General features: G+C 41.1%; 1 protein-coding gene across 1 annotated transcript in view; it reads left to right on the top strand.

The window, feature by feature from the left end:
• UBR3 (ubiquitin protein ligase E3 component n-recognin 3) overlaps positions 1-15,740 on the top strand; it is a 146,516-nt gene extending 130,776 nt beyond the window's left edge. Inside the window, exons 33-39 of the mRNA XM_060257442.1 lie at positions 1,648-1,772; positions 4,730-4,837; positions 5,005-5,130; positions 5,600-5,779; positions 8,679-8,888; positions 11,774-11,913; positions 13,265-15,740. Coding sequence (XP_060113425.1) covers positions 1,648-1,772; positions 4,730-4,837; positions 5,005-5,130; positions 5,600-5,779; positions 8,679-8,888; positions 11,774-11,913; positions 13,265-13,382 — 1,007 coding nt within the window. The 3' untranslated portion in view covers positions 13,383-15,740. The remainder of the gene's footprint in view (positions 1-1,647; positions 1,773-4,729; positions 4,838-5,004; positions 5,131-5,599; positions 5,780-8,678; positions 8,889-11,773; positions 11,914-13,264) is intronic.
• Positions 15,741-16,525: the final 785 nt, after the last annotated feature.

The following is a 16,525-nucleotide window of genomic DNA, read 5'->3' on the forward strand; positions in this document are numbered from 1 at the left end:
CAGGAACACAGAAGAGCTAAGAGGACCACAAAATAGAAACCTGGTGCATTTGTGTGTGTATAAACCAGGGGTCTTATCTGAACTGCTGATCTATATTTACCCATTGAATTACTTTCCAGTGGAGAATCTTAAATACCCAGATTCCCTGAGAAATTAGCTGCTGAGTTGTTTTGATGTTGTGGAGTCTCCTTTCCTCTCAGCGGACAAAGCTTTAATGAAACATTGGCACAGTGAACATTTCCAGAGTAATTGAAATAGTGATTCCTTTTTCTTACTTTGCTTATCAGGCAGGCTGCTTTACTGAAGCTGTAGCCTTCCAGCACATGACATTTACGGTAACTTGGTATTTACTTGGCATTTGGGACTAGGCAGCAAGATAGAGTATGCCGAGTTTTTGTAAGTGTCTCTTTCTGAAGGCAATCTTTTAGAACAGGGGTGGCCAACGGTAGCTCTCCAGAGTTTTTTGCCTACAACTCCCATCAGCCCCAGCCACTGACCATGCTGGCTGGGGCTGATGGGAGTTGTAGGCAAAAAAAACATCTGGAGAGCTACCTTTGGCCACCCTTGCTTTAGAACATTGTTAAGGTTGAGAGTTTCTGAGGGGAACTTAACACATCTGCAGAGTTTTCTGCAGGCGTATTTACCTCTAGAGCAAATACTGGCTTCCAAATTATTCCATGTGTTGTGCATTATGCTCACTTGAAAGCCAGCTTGGTGTTGTGGTTAAGTGCTTGGATTCTTATCTGGGAGAATCGGGTTTGACTCTCCACTCCTGCATGTGCACCTGCTGATGTGACCTTGAAACAGTCACAAGTCCTCACAGAGCTGTTGCTCTCAAGAGCAGTTTCTATCAGAGCTCTCTCAGCTCCACCTCCCTCACAGGGTGTCTGTTGTGGGGAGGGGAAGGGAAAGGAGATTGCAAACCACTCGGATTTCAAAGCACATGGATTCTACATTATATCCAGTTTGTTGCTATAAATGACATGGCAGGTAGTGAAGAGCAGGGTATAAATCCAATCTCTTCCTCCCCCCTGAGTAACAAGAGTGATTTGGGGTACAGATGATATAGTAAACAACCCCTCACAAGGTGTGTTCCAAGGCCTACATCTCTAGTTGGGCACACAGCCAGTGCTATAATTAAACCTCAAAATGGATAATATCATTGGTTTGCAAAAGAGGTGAATTTCTTGTACTGTTTTGTGACGGAAGGCTTTTTCTCATTTTATCACCCTCTCATTATTCTGGTCCTGTTTTCGAGACATATTCAATTGTCCAGATGGTGCAAAAATTATCATTTTTATATATTCGTCTGTGTTTTTATTTATACTCCTCGTCTAAAATATAAAAGATATCAACAAAAACAAAGCCATAATGTCACAAATTGAAAACAAAAGACTGTCATTTATAGCAGCTTTAAATTGCTGTTTTAAAATAGCAGTTGCAAATATAACACCTCTGTCTTGCAGGTATGGCTGTCTTGACATGCAAATCATAAAACAATACATTAAAAATGCAACTGGGTGCATATGGATTACCCAGTTGGAAAAAATTTTATTTGCAAATTTATAGGATGTATAATTGGGCTGTAAAATGTGAGAATTAATTTGAAATGCCCAAATGACAGTGTCTATTTTTCTCCTTTTACAGAACACTTTACCTGTATCATAAAGGTGCTTTTCACATTATTGTATATACAAGCCCTCGTTGCACTTTCTGTTAAAGGCAGCACTGATGACAGGACAGCTTGGATGAACTCAGGAGCTTTGAAAAAGGTTTGTGCGCGTGTGGTGATCTGTGGACAGATAGCTAAATCTGCAGTTCTGCCCCTTATGCAAACTGAAGTCACTGTGTTTTCATTGGGTCTTAAATGTATTTAACTCTGTTCTGTGTTGTAGCCCAGATCTATCTTAAAGAACAGTCTTATGTTTGAGATAGTACCATCTCCTTGTTGGAACATAGTCACTTTATAACAACTCCTTACTGCACAACCTTTTGTCTTCTGAGCAATCTTTTCTGAAGTTCCTCAGATCTCTCTCCATTTTGCAGACTTTTCTTCCTGTGTTAGGTCATACTTTCAGTTAATGTTCAGAAATGGTTTTCTTCTTTATTTCCTCCAACATGAAACGGAAGAGTCAGTTCTAATTTTCAAATTGTAGTTCATCTTCAGCAAAGGCGGTGGTGGTAGTGATTTGTGTCAGTCACAAAGGTGCAAATTGATAAAGGGGGGGTTTCTGCATACTTAGGGGGGCTCCCCAGATGGGTACAACAGTTTTAGATTTTGTAAATCACACAAAAATTAAAAACCCAGATAATTTCAGGGAGGCATGGAGCACTGAATGCAGTTGAGAGGCAGGCAGAAATAATGCAGAAGGGGATGGCTTGTCCAGTCCCTCACAACTTATAAAATCCAGGAGAGGAGGGGTGATTTGCATCCCTTTCTCCTGCCTCCTTTGCTGGCCCCCCAGCCATTTCCCTCTAATTCTGAATTTCATAGTTGAGTTCTTTTCAGTATGGCAGCAAAATGGAACCACTCATAGAGCAAGGAGACATTTCTAGGTACTTGAGAAGAACTCTCAGATGAACAGGAAAAAAATGACTTTGTACTGAGCATGCTGCATGATGGGGCACAGAATGTTATCATAAGTTATCCATCAATTATGATAACATTCTGTCTCAAAGCAGAGAGGAATGGAGAATAGAGTGAGGGGAGGGGAAATTGGCCTATTTGAATCCCTAACAGTTTACGTTACGCTGAAGGGAGAGTTCAAGACTGCATTATGTGTAACATGAGGCACACATCTGTAGATCTTAATGTCCTGGCCCTTGCCAATACAAGTTGCTGTAAACTTTATAAGGTTCTGACCACTTTGCAGCACAAACAGAACAATCCCATGGTTTGGAGTAATTAATGTTTACATTCAAAATGGGCAGAAGTCCTGATAGCTGATGGTATCCTGACAGGGGAGATTATATTAGCATGGCAAGAAAGAAAAGAAAACGCCCTAGTCCTGCCATTGTACCACTCATACTTAGCGCTTCTTGCTTATCTCTCTCCAAACATCACCAGTTAAGGAAATTGAGCTCCTGTGGGAGGCTGCTGAGGTTCAAAGCTAAGTGAGTAGGAAGACATTAATCTAACCCAGATATTAGCCTGGTTGCACACATTTTCTAATTGCTTATCCCATCTTTGTTCCCTACCCTTTGCAGGACCCAAATTTGTTGGGTAATAAAAATCGGTGGTGTGTCCATAAGGCCTTCAACATTATACGTGTTCCCACTATGCTGACTGTCGCAACATTTAGTTATACTATGGTCACTGCAGGAATTCTGCTGTCAGAATGTTGTGAAACCTGATTTCAAAACACATGGATTCTATATTATATCCAGTTTGTTGCTATAAATGACATGTCAGTTGATAGACGCTCTTATATATTGGAGACCATAACATTGAAGCAGATTGCAAGCACTTCTTGCTGTATATTCTTTCACGGTCAATTTGATAAATATAGCTTATTTTCCCCCTTAATAAAATACAAATAGTAGGTCAGGTTTTATCTGAACATATATTTAGAAGGGCCCAACTGCTGTCTGTAATGAAAAATACATATTTTCTCATGAAAATATGGCATAGTTGAGAGATGGCTTTTGCGTGCATGTACAAAGAAATCTAGTCAAAAAGATATTTAAAGTAATCTTAAAGTATTTGCAGGACACTACATAACTGTTTCCCCCTGTGGCATCTCAATATAATGCCTTATAAATAAGAGCAGTAGTTACAATGGCTGAAATCCAGAAATCTCCTTTAGGGTCACCTGAAGGCTTGTGGAATTTTTGGCTTCCCCCCCTCTCCCCTTATGCCTGTTTGTGAACTCTGGGAATGCAAACATAGAACACTCCATTAATTTTGCTGTGGGATACAGAGCCATGTGTGCAAAAAAATTGTCATCCTCCACTGAAGAGAATGGAGAAATCCTTATTATTAGCAGAGAGTTCCACGCGTCAGTGGAGCTTCTGTAGCCACAAGACCAAACCTCATTTTGGGCAGGAGCTCACAGGGGTGGAGCTCTGGAACCTCCAAATTTTATCGTGCTCTTTGTTTCTTATCCCCCTCCCCCCCCAAAAAAAAATACTTGCTTCTGGGCTCCATTGTTCAACCCCCCTGTGAGAATTTTGCTGAACTCTAAGATTTGACAAACTTTCTAATATTTTTCCTCACAAAAAATGGGAAAATAACCAAAACATATAAAGCAGACAGATGGAAATCTTAATTACGCTACTGTGACCACATAGGAGAAAGTAATTTTAAAAATATGATGGGAGCAAGGTTTTATTATGACAATTATAATTCAAGAAGTATTTTAACACAGATACTGAGTTGATATAATTTAGTACATGGGAAGAGAGTAAACAAGACTAACAAGAATTATGGCAACCATTTTATAAATGGGTTGCAAACTATAAAATGAAAGTGTGATAGATAGATAAAGCTGGATAGAGAAATTGTACCTCAAACCAATGCATGAAAATTATGTTTATCTTAATGTATACCTGAACTTTCCTTTGATTGAAACATAATAAATCGTTAAACCAGATATAATTTAGTACACCTTCCAGTGATGCAAATGAGTTATGCAAATAGGTTGTGCTAATGAGCTCCAGCACCTCTTCTTCTACAAAATGATCTCTGCCCAAGATGATGCTGATACTGTGAACTTTCTCTTTATAACAGAATATGTCCAATGCAAAAACATCTCATGAAGCATTGCTGAGTCATGCGATTAGCGAACTCTCCAAAGGGAAGGTGTATGATCAAGAGGAGGCTGAAGATCTATCTATGGTAAGGGCAACAGTGTATAAAGCACAGATTACAGTGACAGCTAATTAAATATCTGATAAATCTGATTTTTTAATTCTTTGCTAATAGCAATATTATAGGAAATTCCGTATATGCAAGAGAGAAGCTATACTAGTCAGGATTTAATTTTTTTTTTATCAACATTTCAGGATAGCAATAGTACTTGGTGTCCACACTCCATAGAGACTTATTTGCAGCAGTTCTGCCTGCCTTTCCTCAGGATAACTAGCCTTCTTCAGCACCATCTGTTTGGAGGAGAGTTACCCAGCTGTCAGGTACGATGGGAAGCCAAGGCCTTAATCTGTCGTAAGAAAAGAATATTCATATATATTGCAAATAAATATAAAACCAAAGGTATCTGCTTTAAAGTTGGTGGGGTTTTATGAGATATCATATCTTTGCATGCTGTACAAATCTGCATAATAGGCAAGTATTCACACATTCCAGATGCCAGTGTGGGTCTTCCCAATGATGCATCATGGATCATTGACCTGTATTCAAGGCTTTTTGTAGAAGAAACTCCTGTGCATATTAGGCCACATACCTAATCCTTCTGGAGCTTACAGTAGGCCCTGTATTAAGAGCCCTGTAAGCTCTTGGAGGATTGGCTACATCAGAGGGGTATGGCTTAACATGCAAAGGAGTTCCTGCTACAAAAAAAGCCCTGCTCATATCATGTTTTGGTTTGGCTTCCATTTTTGTGGAATGTGATGTGTTTGACTTTCTCCGCTTATATCTTAAAAGGAAGATGAGGAGTTCACGGTTCTTGCCAACTGCCTGGGCCTGTTGCCGTCATCTTTTCAGTCCTCGCATCAGTTTTCCAGTGCCTCATGTCTGGATTGGCCTGTGCCAGCCTTTGACATAATATCCCAGTGGTGCTCAGAGCTGGTTTCATTTGCTGAGAAACATCCAAAACAAGTAAAGGTAGGTAAAGAATTTTGCCACCTCTTAATGTAAAACAGAACAACAGAATAATATATTTGGCTTGCAAAGTACCATTCACTCTTGATGGTTTGTTCAAATTTAGCCCTGTTAAAGCATGTTATAAAAATACACGCAGGGCTTTTTTTGTAGCAGGAGCTCCTTTGCATATTAGGTCACACACCCCTGATGTAGCCAATCCTCCTGGAGCTTACAGTATACCCTGTATGACGAGCCCTATAAGCTCTTGGAGGATTGGCTACATCAGGGGTGTGTGGCCTAATATGCAAAGGAGCTCCTGCTACAAAAAATGCCCTGCATACACATCATAGCAAAGCCAGGTATACAGACAGTTTCAGAGAACAGCTATGTTGGTCTGCAGTAGAACAGATAGATTTGATTCCAGTAGCGTCTTGGAGACCAACCAGATTTTCAGGGTATAAGTTTTCGAGTCAAAGCTGCCTTCATGAGATAAACCCTTCTTCAGATGCACAGGCAATGGTCTATTTTCTCTACCTTAAAGAGTCTCAAAGCAGCTTAGAAACTGAGCTCCTTTCATCTTCCCAGGACTGTCACCTTGTGAGACAGGTGGGGCTTATTTATTTATTTATATTAAGATTTATACCCCGCCCTTCCCACCTAAGTGTCTCAGGGCGGCTCACAACATAATAATTCAAACAACTTCAGTTTAAAACATTTAAAAATACAATTAAACCATAAATTAATAAAAACAAGATAAAATAAAACCGGCGGCCAATAGATACATTTTGTTCCATCCAAGATATTTTCATTGTCAGTTAATGTCATAGGCCTGCCGGAAGAGGACTGTCTTACAGGCCCTGCGGAATTGCCCTAGATCCCGCAGGGCCCGCACCTCTTCCGGCAGCTGGTTCCACCAATAAGGTGCCGTTATTGAGAAGGCCCGGTCCCTGGTGGATTTTAGACGGGCCTCCTTTGGCCCGGGGACTACCAACAGGTTTTGTGAACCTGAGCGTAGTACTCTCTGGGGAACGTGTGGGGAGAGGCGGTCCCTAAGGTAGGCAGGTCCTAGGCCATATAGGGCTTTAAAGGTAATGACCAACACCTTGTACCGGACTCGGAATATTACTGGCAGCCAGTGCAGACCCTGGAGCCCCGGCCGAATGTGCTCCCGTCTCGGGAGCCCTAATAACAGCCGGGCAGCAGCGTTCTGCACCAACTGCAGCTTCCGGGTCCGGCACAAGGGTAGCCCCATGTAGAGGGCATTACAGTAGTCCAGCCTCGAGGTGACCGTAGCATGAATCACTGTTGCCAGGTCGTCACGTTCCAGGAAGGGGGCCAACTGCCTCGCCCGCCTAAGATGAAAAAAAGCGGACTTGGCAGTGGCTGCTATCTGAGCCTCCATCGTCAATGAAGGCTCCAACAGCACCCCCAGGCTCTTAACCCTACCCGACGCTGTTAACGGAGCGCCGTTAGAGAAACTGACTGGCCCAAGGTCACCCAGCAGGCTTCAGTAGGGAATCAAACCTGGCTCTTCAGATTAGAGTACACTGCTCTTAACCACTACACCAGGAGTGTCAAACTCATTTGTTAGGAGGGCCGGATCTGACACAAATGGGACTTTGTGGGGGCGGGCCATGAGTGTCATAAAATATGCCAGGTAGTGGAGATATAAACTTTATAGTGGGCACAGACAAACCCAATTAAAGATATTTTTAAAAACTTAAATACAAACATGCTTAAAACTCTTCCAGTGGTTTAAGTTGGAAAGGTGGGGGACTAGTGGAATTTGGCAATGCAATTTTTAAAAAAATATATCAAGAAAAAGCACAAGGCTCTGACTCTGTGGAAACAATGAAATGACGTAAACTTCTCCCCACCAGTCTACTCAGATTGGCAAAGCCTTTCCAGTATAATATCCCCTTTTGGCTGTGCGTTTCCACATTAGAGTACTCACTAGGTTAGGTCTATTCAGGAGAGAAAAGCTGGCTGAAAGCATCAGCCCTTGTTTGCAAGGACACAACTCCAGGAAGCATGAGTTTTAGCTAGCTATAGGAAAGCTGAAAATGTAACCATTTCCACTCCATTTGAAGCCATTGCAGAGTACAGACAAAGCTGCAAGGAAAATGTGGAATGGATCTTAAAATCCACCCCACATTTTCCTTGCAGCAGCCAGCAAAGAAAGGCAGGGAGAGCCTGGGACTCAGCCTGCAAGCTTCAAAGAGCCTTTGAAGCTCCCAGGCTGAAACTGAAAAAGTCTCAGTCTGGGAGCTTCAAAGAGCCTGGGAGCTATAAGAGCCTGTGAGCTTCCAAGGGTAAAGACAGGAGGGGGGAGAAAAGAGTCCCGCAGCCTGATCAAAGCCTTGGGCGGGCCAGATTCGTCCTGCGAGCCGGGTGTTTGACACCCTTGCAATACACCATCCTGGCAATATGAAATAGACGCTATTAGCAAACTGGTCATCTTTTGATTGGGTTATCAGCATGTGGACAGCATTTAACGGTTGCTTTATCCAGTATGATAATCAGCATTTCAGTAACCGGTCTATTTGGTGGACAACTGAATTAAACTGCAGATGAATTTGCTAACCCTAGATGAAGTTCCGGTGATGCTAACAGTACCTTTGCCTGTCTACAGTGGAAAACATTAAACTTGGACTGCTTGATACTTGAATTAGCAACCCACTGATAGTCAGTTGCATATGGCTTTAATTTTTTTAGAACAGAATAGACCACATGGTCTCCTTGTGTTATGAGGGAAAGTATTAGTGATCTTTTTGTTATGAAGCTAACAGGTGGATGCTTACTTTAGGATGAACATGAGATGAAACATACGTAGAAAATCAGCACCTTTAAGACTGCCCTCATAAAACTCATTTAACTCTTATACTCTGGAGACTTACAATGTATGTTTCTTTTTTTTCAGATTTTATCTTTGCAGGAATCCAAATGGGACTTACCACGCCTTCTACAATTGCCTGAAAATTACAATACTATTTTCCAGTACTATCACAGAAAGAGTTGTTCTGTCTGTACTAAGGTCCCCAAAGATCCAGCTGTCTGTCTAATTTGTGGCACTTTTGTGTGCTTGAAAGGACCTTGCTGCAAACAACAGAGCTACTGTGAATGTGTGTTGGTAAGAGATGAATTTACCATCTTCATTATGAGATGACTGATAATTTATCTCTTTGGTTTGCTGGATTGAAATGCACACCACCTTAGCCTCTGTCACCTGTTAGTGTTCTTTTTAACTTTAGAACAACAGGACTCTGAGAATGTGAAGTGGGAGTAGCTACTTCGGGTTGTTAGATCTCAGTCACCACATACTGATTCTGTTCTTTCTAGTCTTCCCAGCTCCACTCCTTCCAAAGCGTAGGATCCTGCCTAATATATATTGCCATCAGGTCACAGCTAAATAATCTCTACCCCATAGGGGTTTTCAAGGCAAGGGATGGACAGAAGTGGTTGCCATTGCATACCTCCATGTCATGACCCTGGTATTCCTTGGAGGTCTCTCATCTAACTACAAGCCAGGGTCAACTCTGCTTAGCTTCTGAGATCTGGTGAGATCAGGCTAGCTTGTGCTATCCAGGTCAGGGCCTAATATTTCTAGGGGCCGAACATTTCATGGATTCCCCTCTTCGCACTGCAGACCTCTGACCCTCCTATGCTGTTCTAGGGGGGATCGCCTGTCCCCAGAAGCAGCCTTCCGGGGGAGGGGGTCATTTGGGGCTGCAGTGGAAGGGGGGAGATGAGAAATTTGCCCTCCATTGAAAGAAATCCTTCAGTCGTGTGGGATTCTTAAACTTTGAGTTAGAATCACATGGAAGCAAATCAGGTAAGGGCCAAAAATGTAGCATTTATTTAAAAGATACAAAGTCACTAATAATACTAGCTAAAATAATAGTTCTGACCTAGTGTAAATGAGAAGACTGTAGATAGCTGCATTGACTGTCATTGATGATAGCTGCAGAATGAATTACTTGCAATTTCTTGCATTATAAAGCAAAAACTCAGCTCTGATTAAGACTTTTGTTGTCAGATTACATAGTTAGGGATACTTCCTTGTCTAGTGAGAGTCAGTGTATTGTTGTCATTAGTGTGTCCCAGTAGGCCTTGGGAGGCCCAGGTTTGACACTCTGCTCTGCTGTGGAAGCTTTCTGGGTGACTTTGGGCCACTTGCACTCTCAGCCTAATCTATGTCATGGGGTTGTTTTGAGGATAAAATGGAGGAGAACAGAATAATGGAAGACTTATTTGGGCCCCCTTATGGGGAGAAATGAGGGGTATAAATGAAGTAAATATATAATAATTGAGGTGCCTATACCGTCATCACCTGCGACTCCTTGAGCGCTTTCATCAGCGCTGCCTTCGCACCATCCTCAACATCCACTGGAGTGACTTTGTGACCAACACTGAAGTCCTCAAGCGGGCAGAGGTTACCAGCATCGAGGCACTGCTGTTGAAGACGCAGCTGCGCTGGGCAGGGCATATTTCTAGGATGGAAAACCACCGCCTTCCCAAGATTGCCCTGTATGGCGAACTCTCCACCGGCCATCGAAATAGAGGGGCACCAAAGAAGAGGTACAAGGACTCCTTGAAGAAATCCCTTAGCACCTGTCACATCAACCATCACCAGTGGTCTGACCTAGCCTCAGATCGCAAAGCATGGAGGCACACCATCCACCAGGCTGTCTCTTCCTTTGAGAACACACGCATAGCTGGTCTTGAGGACAAAAGGAGATTAAGGAAGAATCGCACTGCTACAGGACCAACCCTAAATCAGACTTTTCCCTGCAGCCGCTGTGGCCGGACCTGCCTGTCCCACATTGGTCTTGTCAGCCACCAGCGAGCCTGCAGCAAACGTGGACTATTGCACCCTTCTTAAATCTTCGTTCGCGAAGCCAAGCCGAGAGAGAGGTCAAATACAGCGATGTCTCCTCCCCATGAAGAATAGTTGAATAATAGCCAGTTCTAGATTGTTTCCATGGGTCATTATGTCATGGAATAGATAGAGTTATGCTGGAACATTAGGGGAGGGGAGTTTGTACAATACCTATATTAAAGGGCATGTTTGATCCCATTTGATGATTGGGGAAGGCAATGGCTAACCACCCCATAAAAAGCCTGCCATGAAAACGTTGTGAAAGCAACGTCACCCCAGAGTCGGAAACGACTGGTGCTTGCACAGGGGACCTTTTTTTTCCTTGATCCCATTTAATATCTAAAATGCCTTCTGAATGTCTAGGTGTTCAGTTCTTGGTTTGGTGTAGTGAATTTGGTGTAATGGTTAAGTGCGCAGACTCTTATATGAGAAAACTGGGTTTGATTCCCCATTCCTTCACATGCAGTTGCTAGAGTGCACAGACTACCTTTGTCAGGAACAATAAGACTTGGATTATCATGAAGAAAGCTAATTATTTAATTCTTCAGAAGGCCTCACGTCAAGTAACAGCCATGATGATCAGGTCTTTCTTTCTGTTAGTGAAGTCACTTTATTTAAATACAAACTTAGTAACTGGTCATTATAAATTTCTATTAACTAATCCATGTCAGAACAAACTCACCTTTGTCATAAATTTGTTTCTGGTTTATTGCACACTTTTAAAACTTGATCTTAAATGCTTTACTTGGAACAAATTTTCAGTCCAGTGGCAACTTTAAGACCAACAGAAGTTTATTCAAGCAATGAGCTTTCATGTGCAGAAGAACACATTTCCTCACTTTACTTGGAAGTATCCCTTTTTGTTTTAGTGGAACATTTACGTAAGTGTGCATAGGGGCACTTACCTCTTAGTGGAACCAGCACTTTTGTAAAAGTATAGTGGCCTGTAATGTTTATTATCATGAATTCCTTCCTTGTTTAAGAAATACAGTGACAAAATGCAGAAAAGATGATATATCGAATTGTTACCACTCTGAAAGTATATGATTAGTAATTTGATCTAATGTCCTTATTATTTATTTTAAAGCCATTTACTGTAAGTATTTTTCCCCTCTCCTCTTTAAAAAAATCTTTAGCACTCACAAAACTGTGGCGCTGGAACGGGCATATTCCTTTTGATCAATGCCTCTGTAATCATCATCATTCGTGGTCACCGGTTTTGCATTTGGGGTTCTGTTTACCTGGATGCACATGGTGAAGAGGACCGAGATCTCAGGTAACTAGCTAGTTTGTACTTGTGACAGTAGCTGTCAGGCTCTTGTTTTGAAAGAATGCTCTTGTATAGAAGGTCCTGGTATCCCCATAAAACTTCTAGTAGATCAGGGGGAATAGTTGTGAATAGGGATGGGCATGAATCAAAGTACAAATTGTGATTCATGCCTAAAATATCCGATTTGTGGTTCGTTCCAAATTAGTTTGGGCACTTGCACCATGCGTGACTCGCAAAATGAAGCAGCTTGTTTTTGGGGCGGTTCATCTGTGTCATTATTGGCGAGGGATCCTACTCTCATGCCATGACATACCGAGCATGATGACATCACCCAGAAGTGCCCAGCACATCACCCTGGTAAACGTGCCCAGAGCAAAAGCATCATTTCCAGGTGACGTCATCACACCAGGCACATTCATGGCATGCCAGCACTTTCTAGCTCTCCTGAACCAAACGAACCAACAAACCACAATTCATCCAGAAGAAAAATGAATCAAAATGAACCACCAAATCAGGCAAACCAACGCACCACAAAATGAACCACCATTTTTACGTTCTGTACCCATCCCTAGTTGTGAATATAGCAGTAGACAAGTGCACCTTTAAGACCAACTAAGTTTTATTTAGAATGTAAGAATGTGAATATGTTACTGACATCCACCATCTTTCAGAAGCTCCCAAGCTTATTTACCAAGCTGGATTTAGAGAGTTGTTCCTGTGGGCATCCTCTGTAGTTTTTTGACCTTAAGAAGGCTTAACAATAGCATGAAGCCTAACAAGGAAACAACTATTAAAGAAAACCGACATAACAAAAAGAATTTCACAACTGCCCAATCAAAAAGTGTTATTAATTGAATGCAGAATCCTGAAGAAACTTCACTGAGGAGGCCATGTGGGGTTCTCTCGGGAAGGGCCTTCCAATAGCTTTTAGAGGTCTGTAGAGCGACAGCTACTGGAAGTAAAAGTCAGAAGAACTCCGGGGAAAGAAAGTACAAAAGGAGATATTTATAAGACTGGACTAAGCAACTCAGTCATTTACATGGGGCGGCTATTGTAAAGCATAATTCTTTAGCAGTTATGTGCAGTGATTTGCAATGCCTTACCCACTGGTTGATCTTATCTATTTTGTTTGGCTCCTTTGATTTCAATGCAATTCTTTGAAACTTTTTTTTTTTAAAAAAAGAATGCCAGTGAAGCTGCATTTAGTCTGAGAGGGGACTCCTTGCAGTGCCATGGAAGATGTTGGGGGGCAACTCCTAGACCTCCTCTGGTGTGGATACTGTAAGGCAGCAGTCAACCTTGGGCCAACCCTGACTGTTCTTTGGACTGTTGATCTTTTTTTTCCCTTTCCCTGCAGGCGTGGGAAGCCTCTCTATATATGTAAGGAAAGATACAAAGTACTCGAGCAGCAGTGGATTTCTCATACCTTTGACCACATCAACAAAAGATGGGGGCCACATTACAACGCTCTGTAGATCACTACCCATCACCTGCACTCTCACATCGCCTTTACAGTGAATGCCACTTTGGCCAGCTTTAGCTTTAAGGGAACGGGAATGTGGTGGCTTCACTGGGGAAAAGGAGTGAAGCCATGTCTTCCTGTGAAAGCCCTGGGTTTGAAAGGTGCTGGTAAGAAGAGATTTAGCAGTGGCGAAAAGAACGCAAAATGAATCAGAGCTGGTTAAATTGAGAGCAAAATCTACATTCATTTGTCCAGCTATTGCTTTTTAATCCATTAGTAGACAAGCACAAATCATACTTTTAAAAAACAGTGCCAGTACCTGGCTATTGAGCATTTATTTTTCGCTGATCGCGTTTATGCTGAAAACACTGTATGGGTGTAGTTACCTTTCTTAAACATATTGCTTTCCCCCGCCCTTTTGCCTTTTTGTGTGTGTTGCTTTAAATTTTTGCTTGATATGTATTTGTAAGTATGCAAGAGTTGTAACACCATTTTTTTGTTTTGTTTTTCTGAGATTGTATAGAAAAAAATAGTCTAAAAGATTTTTAGAGAATATTTCGCTTATTGCCGGAGAGCGATTTGAAATAGTTTCAGGCATTGCTGAAAAAAAAAAAAACTTATTCATTCTCAGGAATTTCATAGATATACTCCAGAGTTTAGTGAAATAGCTGTAAAATAGGTAACCCGCTGCTCTTATTTAATAGGGTGCATTCACAAGTATTCTGTCTTTGCCATTTCAGAGAGCTTTTATTTAGTTGTAATTCTAACACATTCATTTTATTGTGTGCACATATACAAATTTTGTAAATGCCCCTGATGGTGGCTCATCATCCCTCTAAAGCATGTCATGTCTCTCATTTCCGTTTAGCTGTATAGTTAAAAAGAATACAGTTTTGCTGATTAGCTGTTTGGTGTAGAAAGAGACTGAAAGCAGGATCCTGCCTCCAGCTTCCTGAACAACCAGTTGCTGGATCTGAGAGGGGGACTGCATGAACAGCATCTAAATACATGCACCGTTTCCCAGGTAGGCAAGGGATTCACAGGTGGAAGCCACTTTCTGCATCGGGGTATTTAGCAAGCACTGAAATCTACAAAAATAGGCATCGTTTTTTTAAAAATTAAAAACCCACTTCAGCAGGCAGGGAAAATAGTAGATCAGTGTAATATTTTGCTGCCAAATTCCACACACACCCTTCCCCCCCCGCCCCGCTTCCTTTTCATAGAGTAATTAAACCTTTTCTGACTCTTCAAACAGTGCTGTTCAGGCACATCTGATACTCACATCCTTTGACTTGCATAGTGTTTTTGGTAAAGTTTGTACTTTAACTAATTTTTAAAAAAATGTAGTGATCAAACCATGTGTTTAATTTAAAAGCTGCTCTCTGTTCAAAGGTTTGACTGGAAATCAGTTCATGAAAACAACATAGGAAACAATACAGAACAGGAATGCAGGAAAGTTCGCTCCAAAGTACAAAGGGGAAGCCTCATAGCCCATTAGAATTTTTCATAAAGTTTAGAAGTAAAACACAGTGGTTCGCTGTTTTATATAGAACTGTGTATGACCATAGACAATATAGATGAGACACACATATTTGGATTCTTCTTACGAGCCTAAAACTGTTTCACCAACTGAAAAGTAGTCTTTTACAAAAAAACATTGCTACATTTTTAATATTGTATCATATGTTTAGCTTGTAATATTTTTGCATTGATCATTTATTGAGTATCAGACCTTTTTTGTAAACTCAGTCAATGAGCAAAAATATTCTTGACATCTCCCAGCAAAACCCATTAACAGGGCTCTTGAATCCAAGTGCTCTGTTTTTAGCTTGAAACTTCACAAAAAGGATAATGTCTTCAGAAAAACTGCTTTTAAAAAAAATGTTATTTAAAGTGGAATGTTTTATGATTGTGTATATGGATGTGAAGTAAAATTATTAGCCTTAACTTTAAAACCTTTGTATTTCCTGGTGTTCATTTTGGTACTGGTGAATTAGTCACCAGTCAGTTTAAAAAAAGAGAGGGAAGATAAGACACTTGTTTGGAAATTCTACTTGAAATACAACTGCATGCTGCTGAACTAGAATTTTGATTTCTCCCGTAACTTTTTGAAAACCTGCTTTATTAAACTTACTTGGAAAAACATCAGGTCCAAACTAGAATGGAATGTGTGTGTGTGTGTGTGTGTGTGCGCATGCGTGGTGCTGCTGCTCTTCCTCCAACTTACTGGTGTGGTATCTTGTATGAATGATCATTTAAGTACAGTACATTACTGTAGAAATAGAATCAATCTCTGACACATCAAAAATGCAAAACTAGAAATATGGTACTCAGCTTTGTAAAATATGTTAATAAAAATCTACTGTCATTATGTGTGTGTGTGCAAGCTTCTTTTGTTATATTAAGGTATGAAGTTTGTTTTAAAAAGCAAAACACGCTGGAACTTGCCTATTCTCCCCCCCCCCCTGCCCCCCGTTGGATGATAAGTATTCAGACTTGGTCCTATATTATAGATCAGGATGTTTAATTTCCTAGGCTTAAGAATTGCTCCTGGGAGAAAATGAAGCATACATCTCCCTCCAATGTTTATATTTCTGAATTCTCCCTCTAAAGAGTTCAAGACACATTGTACATGGAGTTATTTTCATATATCTTCTCAACGTGTTCCTTGTGGTGTAATTTGCCCTACACTTTGTACTACTGCCTTGAGTCTCAGTGAGAAAGATGGGCTATAAATAATGTTAATCAGTTTCTGCTCAAGATAGGGCAAGTTCTACCTGGCTTGTATCCATGACTTTGGCTGCAGTCCTAAAGGACACTTTCCTGGAAGTAAGCCCCATTGATGAAAATAGGACTAGCTTCTGAGTAGATCTGTTTAGGATTGCTCTGTCTTTTAGTTTATGCTGGATCAGATGAAACTGACATGAACTCAGCTGGTCTCAGAATTCAAATTTGTGGTTCATATTTTGATTGAGAAGACATTCTCACTCACATGTATACACACCACTATGCTAGACTAGCTCTCAAATACTAGTCATTAACCATGATGGATCTGCCTTCAGATAACAGTTTTATACATATTAGTTTACCACTTTAGAAAGGGTTGACAACTGCAGTTTGATACCATGTTTACATAAATGCAAGAGTAGAGGGGTA

The sequence above is a fragment of the Heteronotia binoei genome, chromosome 16, assembly GCF_032191835.1.
Source record: "Heteronotia binoei isolate CCM8104 ecotype False Entrance Well chromosome 16, APGP_CSIRO_Hbin_v1, whole genome shotgun sequence".
NCBI lineage: Eukaryota > Metazoa > Chordata > Lepidosauria > Squamata > Gekkonidae > Heteronotia > Heteronotia binoei.